The 20,438-nt window shown below is 42.3% G+C and overlaps 1 protein-coding gene across 3 annotated transcripts in view; it reads left to right on the forward strand.

The window, feature by feature from the left end:
• mctp1a (multiple C2 domains, transmembrane 1a) overlaps window positions 1-20,438 on the forward strand; it is a 553,815-nt gene that overhangs the window by 301,341 nt on the left and 232,036 nt on the right. For all 3 annotated transcript variants that reach the window (XM_073066356.1, XM_073066347.1, XM_073066365.1), the window contains exons 13-15: window positions 7,121-7,223; window positions 7,568-7,669; window positions 7,881-7,955. In XM_073066356.1, coding sequence (XP_072922457.1) covers window positions 7,121-7,223; window positions 7,568-7,669; window positions 7,881-7,955 — 280 coding nt within the window. The remainder of the gene's footprint in view (window positions 1-7,120; window positions 7,224-7,567; window positions 7,670-7,880; window positions 7,956-20,438) is intronic.

Raw genomic sequence — 20,438 nt, forward strand, 5'->3', positions numbered from 1 at the left:
CCAGCTCCTTTGTTTCTGAAACATTGAGGGAGAGGTTGTTTCCTTGACACCACTGTGTCAAGATGATGACTTCTCAGTAGGCTGCCTCATTATTATGTATGTAATATATATGTGTGTGTGTGTGTGTGTGTGTGTGTGTATATATATATATATGAGGAGTACACAGGGAAATCTTTTCTGTGCAATGGATTTGTTCACTGACTTTTATGAATACTGCAATGGGGGCCCTCAACTCACAAGTGGGAGGGGTTATCCCCCACAGCTAGACATTTCCTCTAGCTCAACACAGGGTCATCTACTAGAGACCTCAGCCTTGGAATCACATGTTCGTCGCCATTTTAATTATTATTTGCGTTTCTTGGTTCTTATTTGTTCAGGGAGTAGATCGATTTTTATTCTAATTTCAATGATACATTGACAGATAAATACAGATGGCTAAGGACAAGGTAAAATTCATTTCTTTTAATGTCAATGGGCTATTAAATCCAATCAAACATAAGAGAATTTTATCCAATTTGAAACAATTTGATTCATACTGGGAAAAATGGTTTAACTACATAATGCCTCATAGGCCTGATTTTATTCTCACAAAACAATGAATCTGTTGTTAAAAACAACGATCACTCCCTACTTGTACATAGTTCTTTCTTTTTGCTTGTTTTTTCTTTCCACTCTTTTCTATTATTGTGTACCTCAGATAAATACTTTGTGGAGATTTGTGATATATATGATTATATGATATATATGTACAATGTCTGAAATACATCTTATGGAAATGTTTGTTTGATGATGAACTTCAATAAAAAAATAAATTACAAAAAAAAAGAGATAAGGCCAATCAATGTAGTATCTTCTGCAGATTTAATTGGCAGATTGGAGCTGTGGGTGGTGACACAATCATGGGTATACAGAGAGTAAAGGAGGGTGCTTTGGACACAGCCTCAAGGGGCTCCTGAGGGTCAGAGGGGCAGAGGTGAGGAAGCCCACTCTTACCAACAGCCTGCAGTCTGACAGGAAGTCCAAGATCCAACTGCACAAAGCAGCGTGAAGGCTGAGGCTTCTGAGTCTCTTGTTAAGCCTAGATGGAATTACTGAACTGTAGTCCAGGAACAGCATTTTCACAGAAGTATCCCTCTTCTTTAGATGTATAATGATTATGTGTAGAGCTATGGCTATTGCATCATCTGTTGACGGTTGTGTTGGTAGTCAGATTGTAGAGGGTCTAATGCAGGTTGTAGCATGCTGTAGATGTAGTCCTTGACATCAATAATCTTCTGTTCAGTTGACCAGTAAAGGTTCCATTTAACAGTTCTTATAATCATTATACTGTATTCTGTTTAACTTCAATAAGGTGAACGGGCATTTTTGTTTTGGAGATGATGACTATGTTCTATCATTAGAATAAAGCCAGCCACAGTGTAATTTCCTGTTATGTTTCCAAGTTATCTAGATCATCTACATGCCCATGTTACACCACATCTATACAGGTTTTCTTCTCTGTCCATTCTGGAAATCCCTTGAAGATCTGTTCTTGACTTCCTCCTCCTCCTCCTTAACTAACATACTCTATGTGGACATCAGTCTTGATTACAGGGCCAACTCTACTTCTTCGACCCTCTCAGATACATTGTCAGTCATTATCATAAATTAATCTAATTTCTCTGCTTTTTTATTATTATTTCACTAGCATTTTGTCCATTGCCTCTCATTAATGGCCCAGTTTCATCCACTTTCTTAGCCAGTGTAATCCAGGTTCTTGTCACTCTAGCTGAAGAAGGTTTCCCCACTCTCCCCCAATAACACCTCTAAATCTCATCCCCATTACTCCAAACCTAGTTCTATCTGAGTATGGGATGAAGAAATGTTTCCTAGTTTTATATAGCTCAGCCACATCCCCACTTAACCTCCTCCACCCCAGGGAGTACACCTTAGCTTCTCCCAATTCTCCATAATAGAACTAAGCCAGGCAACTTCCTGGTGAATCTACTCTGCATCCTCACCAATTCCATTCCATCTTTCCAATACCCCAGGCAAAATCTGACCATGGTTTTATAAATTTGGAGCATTACCTCCCTACTTCAGTACTTAATGGCTTGACTCAAGAGGGCTTGTATCGCATATTCCGTCTTAACACTGTTATCTATCTGTGTTGTCTCCATCAAGGACCTTATACTTCAGGGAACCTCATTAGTGTCTTTATGTCTTTGGTCAACTTATTGATCTACAGCTACGTCATTCATGTACAGTACATCACAAATAGCAGTGACCTAGCACCTGCAAGGACCTAGCAGCATCTTTGTGGGTCAGTCACGTGTCCTAGCATCATTCATGTTGGACATTTCCACTCGCATATCCTAGAACCATCATTGTGGGACACTTCCATTCAAGTGTTCTAGCACCTGCAAGGACCTAGAACCATCATTATGGGACAGTCACGTGTCCTACAACCATCATTGTGGGACAGTCACATGTCCTAGCATCATCAATGTGGGACACTTCCACTCACGTGTCCTACCACCATCATTGTGGATGCTGTAAATCTTGTGCAACAGACACAATGCTGGAGGAACTCAGCAGGTCAGACAGCATCAATGCAGGGATAAACTGTTGGCATTTCATACCAAGACCCTTCATTAGATCTTGTTTATTCCCCTCCATTTATACTGTCTGATTGGAGTTTCTCCAGCGTTTTGTGTGCATGTTTCTACTTCTGTCACCCTCTGTCTCCTGTGTGAGAGGAACTCAGTGGGTAAAGCAGCATCTTTTGATGTAATGGTTGATGTTTTAGGCTGTGACCCTGAATCAGTACTTGAGAGTATGAAGGGTCGATAACCAGTATAAATAGGTGGCAATGGGTCCAGGTCCTTGCTGAGGCAGGAGTTCAGTCTAGTCATGACCGACCTCTGAAAGCATTTCATCACTGTCGATGTGAGTGCTTCTAGGTAATAGTCATTAAGGCAGCTCACATTATTCTTCTTAGGTACTGGTATAATTATTGCCTTTTTGAAGCATGGGAACGTCAGCCTGTAGCAGTGAGAAGTTGAAAATGTCGTTGAATACTCCCGCCAGTTGGTTGGCACAGGTTTTCAGGGCCTTACCAGGTACTTACACCTTGTAAGGGTTCACCCTCTTTAAAGACAGCCTTACATTGGTCTCTGAGACAGAGGTCACAGGGTCATCTGGTACAGCAGGGATCTTCACAGATGTATTTGTATTCTCCATTTCAAAGTGGGCCTAGAAAGCATTGAGTTCACCTGGTAGTGAAGCATCGCTGCCATTCATGCTATTAACCATATAAATATAACCATATAGAAAATACGGCACGGAAACAGGCCATCTTGCCCTTCTAGTCCGTGCTGAACGCTTGCTTTCACTTAGTCCCACTGACCCGCACTCAGCCCATAACCCTCCATTCCTTTCCTGTCCATATACCTATCCAATTTTATTTTAAATGACAATACTGAACCTGCCTCTACCACTTCTACTGGAAGCTCATTCCACACAGCTACCACTCTCTGAGTAAAGAAATTCCCCCTCGTGTTACCCCTAAACTTTTGCCCTGTAAGGGTTTCACTTTGTAGGAAGTAATGTATTGCAAAACCTGCCAGAGTTGTTGTGCATCTGATGTCGCCTCCAACCTCATTTGAAATTGTCCCTTCTCCCTTAAAATAGCCCTCTGCAAATCATATCTGGTTTTCTGGTACAGGCCTGGGTCGCCAGACTTGAATGCCACAAATCTAGCCTTCAGCAGATGACCTGTTGTGGTGATAGGCAAATTGCAGTGTGTCTAGGTCCTTGCTTAGGCAGGAATTGATTCTAACCATAACCAACCTCTTAAAGCACATCTTCACCATAGATATGAAAGCTACTGGATGATAGTCATTAAGGCAGCTCATCCTGCTCTTCTTGGGCATCGGTATGCCTTCTCTCCGTAACCTTTGATGTCCTTACTAATCAAGAATCCATCAGCCTCTGCTTTGAATATTCCCAATAACTTGGCCTCCACAGCCATATGAGGCCATGAAGTCCGCAGATTCACCACCCTCTGACTGAAGAAATTCCTACTCATCTAAGTTCTAAAGAAATGGCCTTGTGTGCTGGGACTGTACCCTCTGGCCTAGCTCCCCCACTATTGGAAACATCCATTCTATCTGGGCCTTTCAATATTTGATACATTTCAGAGATCCCTCCTCATTCTTCTGAACTCCAGGGAATACAGACCCAGATCATGAAACCCTTCTCCTACATTAACTCTTCAATTCCTGGGATCATTCTTATGAGCCTCCTCTGGACCCTTTCCAATCCCAGGTTATGTTTGCTTAGATAAGGGACCCAAAACTGTTCACAATATTCCAAGGGAAGCCTCACAAGTGCCTTATAAAGCCTCAGCATTGCATCTTTGCTTTAAATTCTAGTCCTCTTCAAATGAATGCTAACATTGCTTTTGCCTTCCTCATCATCAACTCAGCTTGCAAATGTACATATTTTCATCTCATTGCTCAGTAGGAACATCAGTTTCACTTAACACACACAAAATACTGGAGGAACTCAGCTGACCAGGCAGCATCTATGGGAAAGAGTATTGTCGATGTTTCAGACTGAAATCGTTCAGCAGGACTGGAGGAAAAAAAGCTGAGGAGTAGACTTAAGAAGTGGGGGGAGGGAAGCAAGAAACACAAGGTGACAGGTGAAATCTGAAGCGAGAGGGATGAGGTAAAGAGCCAGGAAGTTAATTGGTGGAGACAGAAGGCCATGGAAGAAAGAAAAGGTGGGAGGAGTACCAGAGGGAGTCGATGAACGAGCAAGGAGATAAGGTGAGCGAGAGAAAAGGGGATGGGAAATGGTTAAGGGGGTGCAGGCTGGGGGGCATTACTAGAAGTTTGAGAAATCGATGTTCATGCCATCAGGTTGGAGGTTACCCAAACGGAATATAAGGTGTTGTTCCCCCAACCTAAGTTGGCCTCATCACGAAAATGGAGGAGGCCATGGATAGACATTTCAGAATGGGAATGGGAAGTGGAATTAAAATGAATGGCTGCTGGGAGATCCCACTTTTTCTGGCAGACAGAGTGTAGGCATTTGGCAAAGCAGTCTCCCAATCTACATTGGGTCTCACCCATCTACAGGAGACCACATTGGGAGCACCAGACACAGTACATGACACTGACATACTAATAGGTGAAGTATTATTTCACTTGGAAGGTCTGTTTAGGGCCTTGGATGGTAGTCAGGGAGGAGGCATAGGGGCAGGTGTAGTACTTGTTCTGCTTACAAGGATAAGTGCCAGGAGGGAGATCAGTGGGGATGGACAAGGGAGTCCCGTAGCGAGTGATCCCTGTGGAAAGCAGGAGGGGGGGGGGGGGGGGGGGAGGAAAGATGTGCTTGGTGGTGGGATCTGGATCTTCATCCTTTACAATTGATTCCAACATCTTCCCAACCACTGAGGTCAGGTTAACTGGTCTATAATTCCTTTTTGCTGCCTCCATCCTTTCTTAAACAGCGGAGTGACATTTGCAATTTTCCAGTCCTCTAGCTCCAATGATTTTTGAATGATTATTACTAATACAATTATTATTACTAATGCCTCCACAATCTCTTCCGCTATTTCTTTCAGAACCCAAGGGTGCAGTTCATCTGGCCAGGGTGAATTATGTACCCTTTGGTCTTTCAGCTTTTTGAGCACCTACTCCCTTGTAATAGTAACTGCAGTCACTTCTCTTCCCTCACACCCTACAACATCTGGCACACTGCTAGTGTCTTCCACAGTGAAGACCAATGCAAATTACTCATCTGCCATCTCCTTGACCCTGTTATTATTTCTCCGGCCTCATTTTCTAGTAGTCCTGTATCCACTCTCATCGCTTTTTTATTTCTTACATACTTGAAAAAGCTTTTACTATCCACGTTGATATTGTTTGCTAGCTTTGACTTCCCACGTTAGCCACAGTTGTACTACTTTGCCATTTGAGTATTTCTTCATTTTTGGAATACATCTATCCTGTACTTCCTCATTTTAACCAGAAATGCACACCATTGCTGCTCTGCTGTCATCCCTGCCAGCATCTCCTTCCAATTTACTTTGGCCAACTCCCCTCTCATACCTCTAATTTCCTTTACTCTGCTGAAATATTGCTGCATCAGACTTCACTTTCTCCCTAGCAAGTTTCAAGTTGAACTCGATCACATTGTGATTAGTGATTCCTAAGAGCTCTTTTACCTTAAGCTCCCTAAGCACCTCTGGTTCATTACATAATACCCAATTCAGTATACCTGATCTCCAGTATGCTCAACAACAAACTGCTCTAAAAAGCCATTTCTTAGGTGTTCAGCAAACTCACCCTCTTAAGATCCATTACCATCCTGATTTTCCCAATCAAAGTGCATGTTGAAATCTCCCATGACTATCATAACAGTGCCCTTTTGCCACACCTTTTTCTATTTCCTGTTGTCATCTGTGGTCCACATCCCAGCTACTGTTGGGAGCCCTGCATATAACTGCCATCATTGCAGTTTCTTAACTCAGCCCACAAGCATTCAGCATCTTCTGATCCTGTCACATCTTTCTACTGGTTTGATGCCATTCTTTACCAGCACAGCCATGCCACCCTCTCTGCCTACCTTCCCATCCCTCCCATACATTGCGTAATCTTGGACATTCAGCTCCCAACTACAACCATCCTTCAGCCACAATTCGGTGATGGCCACAACATCATACCTGACAATCTGTAATAGTGCAACAAGATCATCCACCTTATTTCTTATACTCCGTGCATTCAGATTAACACTTTGAGTGCTGTATTTCCCACCCTTTTTGATTCTGCATCCCTCATGCACTGATACTCACCTTGCTGGCTGCAGTTTTGTCCTATCATCTGCCTGCCCTTCCTGACAGTCTGACTGCACGCTATCTTTGAGCTTCTTTTAACCATCCGTCCTATCCTGAGTCGCTTCACTCTGGTTCCCACCCCCGCCGGATTAGTTTTCATGCTAACTTCTCATGCGTTACTCTTTATTTGGTTTCTGTCCACCTATACATTATTTTATGAAGTTTAGTATTTGTTGTTCATTATCTTATATTTTCCCCTCTGTATTTGTTCCCTTTCCACTGTTTTCTATTCAGCAACATTAAAGACATCCACTCGGTTCTGGAAGTGACAGTTTACGATGAAGATCGGGATCGCAGTGCGGACTTTCTGGGCAAAGTTGCTATACCTTTGCTAACTGTAAGTTTAATCTGGCAGTTGCATGCTTTATTTTCCTTGCTTAATGAAATTTCAGTCTGCGTGTCTGTCAGTTCTCAAGCAAGGTTTGCAGTAATGTGGCGAAAATATCGCACGCACATTCTACAACATGCGGAGTACTTGCACGCTCAATCCACGGCCGTGCGGAATCCCATGATACTTTTTTTTTGACAGACTTGGTGCTGGTAATGAACAGGTACTTGTCAAAGTTGCCACAGTTGTTTTGGGTTCTCTGTCAGTTTCAGCAGATCGGGGTCAAAGGTGGCTGGGTGTGTGTATTCAGCAGAGACCGAGAGACAGACGGCTGTCATGTCCTTTTCCCACAGATTCAAAGCGGTAAAGAGAAAGCCTACGTCTTGAAAAACAAGAATCTGACAGGGGCAACAAAGGGGGTCATCTATCTTGAAATGGATGTGATTTTTAATGTTGTAAGTGTTAACTTTGTCTTTTTATACTGGATACAAACTTTTTGGTTGGTTAAGTCTCATTAAAGATCCTTTATGAGTAATTTATGCTACATAAATCATTTATTTTCCTCATGCTTTTCTCTGTAGACCGCCAGTGTAATTTTTTTCATTGTCATGGGAAATACTTTACACTGAGACTGAAACATTTTTGTCCCTCTATGATACATTGCAGGTAAGAGCAAGTATCAGAACTATCACTCCCAAAGAAGAGAAGTACATTGAAGAGGAACAGAAAATCTCCAAAGAGGTAAACATTGCCACATTGAAATGTTTTTCAGTGTATTATCACAATATTCTTTCAAAGTACTGTAATACCAGTGATCCGATATGCACAGTGAAGTTTTTCAGTAGCCATCCACATCAGTTGTATCTGATTAGTTTGCCAATACTTTGGTGATATGTAAGTAATTTAGTTTTCTAAATTTACCCAAAGAAATATTCATTCATCTAACTTGATCATTTTGACAGCAAAGTTATTGTTTGGTCTACAATTATGTGTTGCAGTTATAAAACCACGGGGATACATGGACACAGAGTTTATACTCAAACAAGGGCAAATAGGAACAGAATTAAACCATTCAGCCCATCAATTCTGTTCTGCCATTTATTTTTCCTCTCAATCCCATTCAATGCCCTTATTAATTAAGAACTTATCAACCTCCACGTTAATGACTGTGGCAATGAATTCCACAGACTGGACTATCTTAGGAGGGAGTCTTGGTTAGCATGGACCAGTTGGGCTGGAGGGCTTGTTAAGGTGCCCTTTTACTCTAACCGAGTGGTGGCCGGTTGAAATTTACAGGTTTTGTTTCTGCAGATGCTAGAAAACCAAAGCAGCAGCACACAAAATGCTGGAGGAACTCAGCAGGTCAGGCAGCATCCATGGAGACAAATAAACATCTGACTTTTCAGGCCAAGACCCTTTATCAGGTCTGAAAAGGAATGGGGAAGATGTCAGAATAAAAAGATGATGGAGGGGAAGGAAGACTCACTAGAAGGTGATATGTGAAGCTAAGTGGGTGGGAAAGGTAAAGAGCTGGAGAGGAAGGAATCTGATAGGAGAGGAGAGAGGACTGACCATAGGAGAAAGGGAAGAAGTTATTTTGTAGAAATATTTTTCATCTGCTGTTTGGCACAATATTGTAGCCAGTTCAGTTAAACTGTGTAGAAAAGTATAATTATTGGGAAATGCTAACAATTTCATGATATGACTGGAGACATTTCATGGCAACATCCACAGTGGATGTCATAATGCTCTGGCTCCAATGTATTGGACAATTGACAATTCCTGGCTTCACTTTCCATGGAGATCAAAAACAGAACAGAAGCTACATTTACCCTGTCCATTTGCTCCTGAGTTAGACCTGGATTGTAGTGTGGCACTGAAGCAAAATAAGGGCATAATATTATTAATGTCTATTCTTAATTTGATCAGAATTCAAATCAGGTTTAATATCACTGACAAATGTCGTGAAATTTGTTAACTTTGCGGCAGCAGTACAATGCAATACATGATTAATTGGAGAAAAATAAAAGTAATTTTATATATATAGTTAAATTAAGTAAGTAGGGCCACAAAAAGAACATTTTTTTAAAAAGCAGTGAGGTATTGTTCATAGGTCCATTCAGAAATCAGATGGTAGAGAGGAGTAGAAACTGTTCCTGAATCATTAAGTGTGTGACTTCAATCTTCTGTACCTCCTTCCTGATGGTAGCAATGAGAACAGGGCACGTCCTGGGTGATGAGGGTCCTTAATGATTGACACTGCCTTCCTGAGTCACTGCTCCTTGAAGATATCCTGGTTACTATGGAGGCTAGTGACTAATTTTACAACTCTCTGCAGCTTATTTCAATCCTGTCTGTAGCACCCCCTCCCAGCCAGTGGAGCTTTGATATCCAGAAAGGATGTGGATCAGGTTTTATTGTTGCAGAGGAGTTTATTTTTTTATTTTATTTGTTGAGGTACAGCGCAGAATAGGCCCTTCCCGCCCATCGAGCCACACTGCCCAACAACCCCCAGTTTAACCCGAGCCTAATCACAGGACAATTTACAATGACCAATTAACCAACTGATCAGTATATCTTTCGACGGTGGGAGGAAACCGAGGATCCAGAAGAAACCTACACATTCCATGGGGAGGACATAAAACTTCTTAAAGAGGACACAGGAATTAAACTCTGAACTCCATCACCCTGAGTTGTAATGGCGTCACGCTAACCACGACGTAACCATGCCACCAGATGGAGCAGGACTGGATCCACTCAGGTCACTCAGTTACATTGTGCAAGTATCTGCTTCTACCCTGAGCTTTGTCACTCAGCTTGGAACTGACTGGTCAAAACTGGGCCAAGCTAGACTTGCCTGAGTGCAGGATTGGGGAAACAAAATGTGCATCAACATGTTGGGCCCAAGATAGATCCTTTGGGATGTTGACACCCAACAGCTTGAAAATATTCACCTTTCTACCACTGTCCTTTCAATGAACACTTGCATATTCTCCTAATTTCCCTTTCCTGAAGTCCATAATCAACTCTTTGGTCTTACTGATGTTGAGAACAAGTTTGTTATTGAGACACGACTTGAATAGCCAATCTATTTCACTTGCATCTTGTCAGTGTAATGACCATACGGATTCAGTTCAGCTTGTCTATGTTTGCATTCTTTCATAATAACAAACAGGTACTGATTTTACTAACAGTGTTTAGATAGAACATCAGCAAAGATGTATTTTGAACATAAATTACAAAGCAAGTTTTAATTAAATTCTGCCACATCACCTCAGCTTCATATTCTAGTAAATCCTGATGCAGGTTTTCAAACTCTTTCCTCCCAGGTACTGTTCCACCTGCTGAGTTACTGAATCCAAATCAGAATCAGAATCTGATTTTATATCACTGGAATAACAGCACATTGCAATGGATACTAATTTTAAAAACCGTTGTAACGCTCACACGATCGGCTGGTGTATGTCTAGGGGAAAATCCATCCACCCGCCAAACCGTGTCTCCCGTATATGTGAATACTGTGAAATGCACACTGGTACAAACTCACACACACAATATCAAACCGCACACCATGTACGTTTACAGAATACACTTTATAAATCTTACTAGAACTAAGTGATTAATAGCGATACAATATACATGAAAGAAAAGAAAGGAAAGAAAAGGCGCCAAAACTTATCAGGGTTCAGACAATTCATGCACAATCGTTGGAGCTCAACCATTGAAGTCTTCAGTCCACTATTCGATCTTCTCTGACCTCCGCGACCCACCGCCTGGGACTAACCTCGGTGGTCGACCAGAGCACATCCAGTACCGTTCGTCTTCCTTGCGATCTCCCCTCCAACTCTCCAAAAGCCCGCACAACACCAGCTTACAGATCCACCAGAAAGAATAACATCTATCCCAATTGGTTATCAAATGAATACAATTCTTGTTATCAGTAATTATAACCCAAACAAGCTGCAAGAGAAAGCACTCTCTCACCAGTTGCCATAACAAAGAAGCATTCTTACTTTTAACTTAACAAAGAAGCCATTTTGATTAACATACGCAATAACATAAAGAAGAAACTCCTTACACTATAGATTACAATAACTAATATAAACATTTAAAATAACTATTGCGAAAAGGGAGAAATTTGTGTATCAATAGATTTTGAAACGTTTTAAAACGAAGATGCTTATTGAAGTATCCATGGAACTCACTGAAATAGTCCTAAAAAGAAATATTTGATGATTCCCATTGGAGCTGCACACAAACCATTGCCACTCATTGGTGCCATTTTGATCAATCCAATTATTACTTCTGATACCTGCAATTCCTGTAAATGCCTTCAAGTTTCTTCCCCCAAGCTATCAGACTCCTCAATACTCAAAGCCTGGACTGACACCTTGCCCTATTGTCCTGTTTATTATTTATTGTAATGCCTGCACTGTTTTTGTGCACTTTATGCAGTCCAGTATAGGTCTGTAGTCTAGTGTAGCTTTCTCTGTGTTGTGTTTTTTTTATTATGTAGTTCGGTCTAGTTTTTTGTACTGTGTCATGTAACACCATGGTCCTGAAATAGTTATCTCATTTTTACTATGCACTGTATCAGCAGTTATGGTCGAAATGACAATAAAAGTTGACTTGACTTGACTTGATTTGAGAAAATGAACCTTAATATGGTAAGGTATATGAACTTTGTTAATAAATTTACTTTGAACTCTGAACTTTGCAGATATGGCTCCTAAGAAATCGGAAGCAGTCTTCATCTCATGTTCTTGATATTTATTGCTTATTTATTATTATTACTTCTTTCTTTTTGTATTTGCATAGTTTTGTTGCCTTTTGCACAATGGTTGATCTCTCAAGCTGGGGTGTTATTCCTGAGTCTCACTGTAAAGTGAACTTGGGGCACCACAATAGTGCAGCAGTTAGGCTGGTCCTGTTACAGCTCAGGGCTGAGTCTTGGCATCCCACAGTCCCAAGATGTACCAATTAGTAGATTAATGGATCAGTGTAAATTGACCCATGATTAAGCTAGGGTTCAATCAGGGGTCATTGGACAAGGGATGTCCTTCTATTTTGAGACTGCAGCTTCTGGTCCCAGACTCTCCCACTACTGAAAATATTCTCTCCATGTCTATCTCAGCCTTTCAATACTTGGTAGATTTCAATAAAGTATCCCTGTCCAATGGTTTAATAAGATTGAGCAGTTTTCTGTTAGTTCTGAAGATTACCTCCACTTCCACTTGCATTTTGTAGGAGATGAGAAGTTATATTTTGGCAAGAAAGACAGAGGAAAGTGCTAGGGCAATTATATGATCTTGTTTGATTTTGGTTCTCATTGAGATTGGTTCTGTATAGACCCATTGAGTGGTTCAAAGGTTCACTTTATTGTCAAAGTATGCATGTATAATATAACTCCGATATTTGTCTTCTCCGATAGCCATTAAATACAGAAAGACAATGCATGTTGATGAAAGAAAAGACGTCAACTCTGCCCCAGCATGAAAAAGAAACAAACTTGCAGACCCCCAAATCCCCGCTTACCTGCAGCAAAAACCATCTGCAATAACAATCAGCTACCCTGTATGCATAACAGTCCCCAACCCCCTCACTCGCAGAAAAGAACAGTGACAGTAGCACCAAACTCCCAGTCTGCCTTTTACACACAAAAATTAACAGATCACCCACATGCCAATCGTCCACAAGTAAACACTGAAAAACTGAAGGAAACCAATATTAAGTCCAGTCCAATATTCACATAGGTCTCCGAATACGGGAAATGTCTTTTCACCGCATACATTGAGAGCAACCACATGATCTCAGTCATTTGGTAAAGAGTGACTGCCTACCCGAGTCCAAACACACCGATACGGGTCGAACACCACCGGCCAGTGACTAACGCACCGATATCGGTCAAACACTGCCGATCTGGGTCCAAACACACTGATATGGGTCAAACGCTGCCAATCCGGTGACGAACACACCGATACGGGTCAAATGTTGCCGATCCGGGTCCAAACACACTGATATGGGTCAAACGCTGCCAATCCAGTGACTAACACACCGATACGGGTCAAATGTTGCCGATCCGGGTCCAAACACACTGATATGGGTCAAACGCTGCCAATCCGGTGACGAACACACCGATACGGGTCAAACACTGCCGATCTGGGTCCAAACACACTGATATGGGTCAAACGCTGCCGATCTGGATCCAAACACACTGATACGGGTCAAACGCTGCCAATCCGGTGACAAACACACTGATACGGGTCAAATGTTGCCGATCCGGGTCCAAACACACTGATATGGGTCAAACGCTGCCGATCTGGGTCCAAACACACTGATACGGGTCAAACGCTGCCAATCCGGTGACGAACACACCGATACGGGTCAAACACTACCGGCCAGTGACTAACACACCGATACGGGTCAAACGTTGCCGATCCGGGTCCAAACACACTGATATGGGTCAAACGCTGCTGATCTGGGTCCAAACACACCGATACGGGTCAAACACTACCGGCCAGTGACTAACACACCGATACGGGTCAAACGTTGCCGATCCGGGTCCAAACACACCGATATGGGTCTGAACACTGCTGTTCCAGTGACGAACACACCGATATGGGTCAAACGCTGCCGATCTGGATCCAAACACACTGATGTGGGTCAAACGCTGCTGTTCCAGTGACGAACACACCGATATGGGTCAAACGCTACCGGCCAGTGACGAACACACCGATACGGGTCAAACGCTACCGGCCAGTGACGAACACACCGATATGGGTCAAACGCTGCCGAGCTGATGACTAACATGTCTATCCAGCTGTTGACCTGTTTGAAACATAAGGTGAATGTGGAATAGGTCAGCGTTGGCTCAGCACAAGACGGTCGGGAGCCAGACTGGTACATTCAGCCCCGGGTCAGTATTCAAATCCGTTCGGCGGAGTAGCTCAGCGTTGATGGTCAGGAGCTGGATTGATCCGTTTGATCCCGGGTCGGTGGATTTGCTACTGTCCACATATGCAGTGAAAAATCGTTTCCCATATTCTGAGGTTTATGTGATTATTGGGCTGTATTCTATATTTGTCCTTCAGTTTTTCAGTGTTTTCTTTCATGTGTTTGATTGGCGGGTGGGTGATCGGTTAATTTTTGTGTACGAGAGGGGAAGATGGGGATTAGGGGGTCACTGTCGCTGTTCTTTTCTGTGAGTGCGGTGGGTAGGGGATTGTTATCTGCAGAGGGTAGTTGTTTGTGTTTGTAGCTGTTTTTTGCTGTGGGCGGGGGGTGGGGTTTGGGGTCTGTGAGTTTTGTTTCTTTTCTTTCATCAGCACCCATGGTCTTTCTGTGTCAGTGGCTATCTGGAGAAGACAAATATCAAGGCTGTATTGGTCATGCATACTTTGACAATAAAATGAACCTTTGAACCTTCTGAAACTTTGACCATCTCATACGAAGCTATCATTGACCCCCTCTGCACTCACCTCATAGAAATCTACAGCACATTACAGGCCCTTTGACCCACAATGTTGTGCCGACCACGTAACCGCTCTAGAAACTGCCTAGCATTTCCCTAGCACATAGCCCTCTATTTTTCTAAGCTCCATGTACCTATCTAAAAGACTCTTAATAGACCCTATTGTATCCGCCTCTACCACCATCGCTGGCAGTGCATTCCACACACCCACCACTCTGTGTAAAAAAAAAACTTACCTCTGACATCTCCCATCTCCCTTATACTTACTTCCAAGCACCTTAGAACTATGCCCCCTCTTGTTAGCCATTTCAGTCCAGGGAAAAAGCCTCTGGCTATCCACACAATAAATGCCTCTCATCATCTTATATACCTCTATAAGTTCACCTCACATCTTCCGTCGCTCCAAGGAGAAAAGGCCAAGTTCACTCAGCCTATTCTCAATAGGCATGCTCTCCAATCCAGGCAACCTCCTTGTAAATCTCTTCACTCTCTCTATAGTATCCATATCCTTCCTGTAGTGAGCTGATCAGAACTGAACACAGTACTCCAAGTGGGGTCGAACTAAGGTCTTATACAGCTCTTGAACTCAATCCCATGGTTGACAAAGGCCAACACACCATACACTTTTGTAACAACACTGTCAACCTGTGCAGCAGCTTTGAGTGTCCTATGGACGTGGACCCCAAGATCTTGCTAATCCTCCACACTGCCGAGAGTCTTACCATTCTGTCTTCAAATTTGACCTACCAAAATGAACCACTTCACACTGGGTTGAACGCTATCTGCCACTTTTCAGCCCAGTTCTGCATCCTGTTAATGTTGCACTGTAACCTGTGACAACCCTTCAGATTATTCACCACACCCCCGACTTTTGTGTCATCAGCAAATTTACTAACCCACCCTTCTACTTCCTTATCCAGGTCATTTATAAATATCACAAAGAGGAGGGGTCTCAGAACAGATCCTTGCGGAACACCACTGGTCACCAACCTCCATACAGAATACAAGCCATCTACAATCACCCTGTGGCTTCTGTGGGCAAGCTAAGGTCTCCTTGGATCCCATGTCTCCTTACTTTCTGAATGAGCCTTGCATGGGGAACCTTATCAAATGTCTTACTGAAATCCATATACACTACATCCACTGCACCACCTTTATTACTGTGTTTTGTTCATTTAGGCTCATAAGGCACGGCCTGCCCTTGACAAAGCCATGCTGACTATCCCTAATCAGATTACCATCTCTCCAGATGCTCATAAATCCCGTCTCTCATTATCTTCTCCAACAACTTGCCCACCGCTGTCAGACCCACTGGTCTATAATTTCCTGGGTAATCTCTATTTCCTTTCTTGAACAAGGGAACAAAATTTTCAACCTTTGATCCTCTGGTACTTTTCCTGTCCCTATTGATGATGCAAAGATCATCACCAGAGGCTCAGCAATCTCCTCCTTCGCTTCCCACAGTAACCTCGGTATATCTCATCTGGTCCCGGCGACTTATCTAACTTAGTACCTTTCAGAAGTTCCAGCACATCCTCTTTCTTAATGTCTATTCACTCAACCCTTTCAGTCCACTGTAAGTCATCCTCACAATTGCCAAAGTTCTTTTCACAGGTGAATACTGAAGCAAAGTATTCATTAGGTATCTCCGCTACCTCCTCCGGCTCCATGCACATGTTTCCATTATCCACCAGATTGGTCCTATTCTCATCCTCTTGCTCTTCCCATACTTGTAGAATGCCTTGGGGGTTTCCTTAATCCTGCTCACCAAGGCCTTCTCATGGCTCCTTCTAGCTCTCCTAATTTCATTCTTGAGCTTCTTCATGGCACCCTTGTAATTTTCTAGAACTCTAACAGTACCTAGTTTCTTGAACCTTTTGTAAGCTTTTTTCTTCTTAATTAGATTTTCTACATCTTTTGTACACCATGGTTCTTTTACCCTACCACCCTTTTTCTGCCTCAATGAAACATACCCTTACAGAACACTGTGTAAATGTTTCCTGAACATTCGCCACATTTCTGCCGTGCATTTCTCTGAGAAAATCTGATCCCAATTTATGTTCCAAGTTCCCGCCTAATCGCATCATATTTCTCCTTACCACAGTTAAACATTTTCCCAAATTGTCTGTTCCTATCCCTCTCCAGTGCTATGGTAAAGGAGATAGAATTGTGATCATTACCTCCAAAATGCTCTCCCACCGAGAGATCTGACACCTGACCAGGTTCATTTCCCAACACCAGATCAAGTACAGCCTCCCCCATAGTTGGATTATCTACATATCGTGTCAGGAAACCTTCCTGTACACACTTAACAAACTCCACCCCATCTAAACCCCTTGCTCTAGGGATATGCCAGTCAATATTAGGAAAGTTAAAATCACCCATCACAACAACCCAATTATTAATGCACTGTTCCAGAATTTGCCACCCTATCTGCTTCTTGATGCCCCTGTTACTGTTGGGGGGGGGGGTTATAAAAAAACACCCAGTAGAGTTATTGACCCCTAGCTGTTTCTGACTTCCACCCACATGGACTCAGTAGATAATCCCTCCATGACTCCCTCCATTTCTGCAGCCGTGATACTATCCCTGATGAGCCTCAATGCTTCAATCTTCCTCGCCACTTCAAGGTGGAGTCACTCATGACCCTGCACCTTGTCTTTGGTCTTTTCCACGAGTTCTCAGACCTTTTCGTACACCCCCCCCCCAACGAGGCAACTCTCTGAACACAGCATAGTGCTGGACCCTTCAGTCAACATCCGTAATGCAAACAAGACAAAAAGAACAAGAGAAAGGACATAGAAAGAGTGAAATAATTGGAAATGTTTGCTATTAAGAAGATGTCCCCTGAGGAATTGTTGTTTGTTGGCACCATCTTGACCGGAAGTATCATGGCTACCATGCGATTGCTGTGGAAGTAAATATCCGTGGGCATTTGAAGCGGTTGACGATACTCTGTGGTTACTCCCAAATGATTTAGTTAAGGATTTGGTGAGGTCAAGAAAGACAAGGTGTGGTGAATAATGCTGCTCTCTGCCTTTCTCTTGGAGTTATTTGAAGGTAACTGTGATGTCCACTGTGCCTCTGGAAGGATGAATTCCACAATGGATATTGGATATTGGAGAGCAACTTTTCAAGCATTGGGAAGAGGCACTTGAGAAGGACCCTGAGGCTGAAAGCAGAAAGAACTCTCCATAGATATAAGGTCATAAGATATCGGAACAGAATTAGGCCTTTTGGCCCATTGAGTCCGCTCCGCCATTTCATATTGCTGATCCAATTTTCCTCTCAGCCCCATTCCTCTGCCTTCTCTCTGTATCCCTTCATTCCCTGAATAATCAAGAATCTATCAACCTCTGCCTTAAATATACATTAAGACATGGCTTCCACAGCTGCCTGTGAAAAAGAATTCCACAGATTCACCACTCTCTGCCTAAAGAAATTCCTCTTCATCTCCATTCTGAAAGGTTACCCCTCTACTTTGAGGCTGTGTCTTCTAGGCTTAGGCTTTCCCACCATAGGAAATATCTTCTCCATATTCACTCTATCAAGACCTTTCAACATTTGATAGGTTTCAATGAGGTCACCCCTCATTCTTCTGAATTCCGGTGTATACAGGCACAGAGCCATCAAGCGCTCTTTGTATGACAAACCATTCAATCCTGGAACCATTTTTGTGAATCTCCTTTGAACCCTCTCTAGTTTTAGCACATCCTTTCGAAGCTGCTCCTAAAACACCAAACTGAGGCCACAGTGTTTTATATAGTCTCAATATTACATCCTTGTTTTTATATTCTAGTCCTCTTGAAATGAATGCTAATATTGCATTCACCTTCCTCACCACAGACTTAACCTGTAAATTAACTTCCTAAAGTTTCTTTTCATCTCTCTCTTCTTGAAGAGTGGAGTGACATTTGCAATTTTCCAGTCTTCCGGACCCATTCCAAAATCCTGTGATTCTTGAAAGATCATTACTATTGCCTCCATGATATCTTCAGCCACCTCTTTCACAACCCTATGGTGTACACCATCAGGTCCAGGTGACTTATCTACCTTCAGACCTTTCAGTTTCCCAAGAAACTTTTTTATCATTATGATAACTTCACACAGTTTATGCCCCATGACACCTGGAACTTCACCATACTGCTGGTGTGTTCCACAGTGAAGACTGATGCAAAATACTTATTCAGTTTGGCTGCTATTGCCTTTACAACCTCTCCAGAATTATTTTCCAGTGGTCCAATATCCACTGTCATCTCTCTTTATGTATCTGAAGAAACTTCCAGTATTCTCTTTCATATTATTGGCTAGCTTGCTTTTATATTTTATCTTTACCATCTTAATGATGTTTTTAGTTGCCTTCTGTTGGTTTTTAAAAGCTTCCCAATCCTTTAACTTTCCACTAATCTTTGCTCTATTGTATGCCCTCTCTTTGGCATTTGTTGGCTTTGACTTCTCTTGCTGACCACGGTTGTGTCATCTTGCCTTTGGAATACTTCTTCCTCTTTGGGATGTATATATCCTGGTTATATTGGTGTAATAGGATTGCTGCTCTGCTGTCATCCCTAACAATTCTTTTCCAATCAATTCTGGCCATCTCCACTCTCATGCCTCTATAGTTTCCTTTACTCCACTTTAGTACTGATCCATCTGGCTTTAGCTTCTCCTTCTCATATTTCAGTGTGAATTCAAGCATATTATGATCACTTTCCTCAAGGATTTTTTTTTTACCTTCAGCTCTCTAATCAGTTCTGGTTTATTGCACAACACCCAATGTAGAATAGTTGATCCTCTCTTGGTCTCAACCACGAGCTATTCTAAAAAATTATCTTGTAGGCACTCTACAAACTCCCCCTCTTGGAATCCAGCACCAACCTAATTTTTCCAATCTACCTGAATATTGAAATCCCACATGACTATTGTAACGTTGCTTGATGAACTCATGAGAAGAGAATAAATAAAAGTCTCCAAAATAATTCTGAATCCTCATGTACACCTTTCTAGAATCATTGTGGCAATGAAATGTATTTGAAGCTGTATTATATCTTTTTTCCCATTCTAATTTTGCTTTTCATTCACTTTTCTGGCTTCTCATCAAGCTGTCAAACATCTTTAGCAATTTCCAAATCCCTAATAACAAATTTCCTCAATAGGTCCCTAGCTACATACTTGCAGTTCCAGCCTTCGGTTGGTCTTCTGGACCAACAGATCAAATTTCCTTGGTAGTTAATCACCTGTTGGATCAGGTGCCCAATATACTCTGACACAACAGTGAGTTAGATAAGCACGTTTAGTCTGGCAATGTGGTAGTTGCTGCTCTGTCTGATGGTCTAAGAGTTGATATGTCCCACCCTCAGGCAGTTCTCTCTGGTGGTCTAGGATTTGATATGTCCCACTCTCTGGCAGTTCTCTCTGGTGGTCTAGGATTTGATATGTCCCACTCTCTGGCAGTTCTCTCTGGTGGTCTAGGATTTGATATGTCTCACTCTCTGGCAGTTCTCTCTGGTGGTCTAGGATTTGATATGTCCCACTCTCTGGCAGTGTGGTAATTGCTGCTCTCTCTTGTGGTCAAGAATTTAGTTTGTCCCACTCTTCTCGCAGTGTGGCAGGTATGTTTTTTTTGGGGTCTGTAGCAGTAATGTACGATATGTCATTAGGAACTGATGAGTTAAATTCATTAATTCATTAGTTAAACTTTCAAAATCAATATTAATGCTTTACAATCTATTGCCTGTGAATTTTCAAGTCATTTT

This window comes from Hemitrygon akajei, chromosome 2 (genome assembly GCF_048418815.1).
Source record: "Hemitrygon akajei chromosome 2, sHemAka1.3, whole genome shotgun sequence".
In the NCBI taxonomy this organism is placed as follows: domain Eukaryota; kingdom Metazoa; phylum Chordata; class Chondrichthyes; order Myliobatiformes; family Dasyatidae; genus Hemitrygon; species Hemitrygon akajei.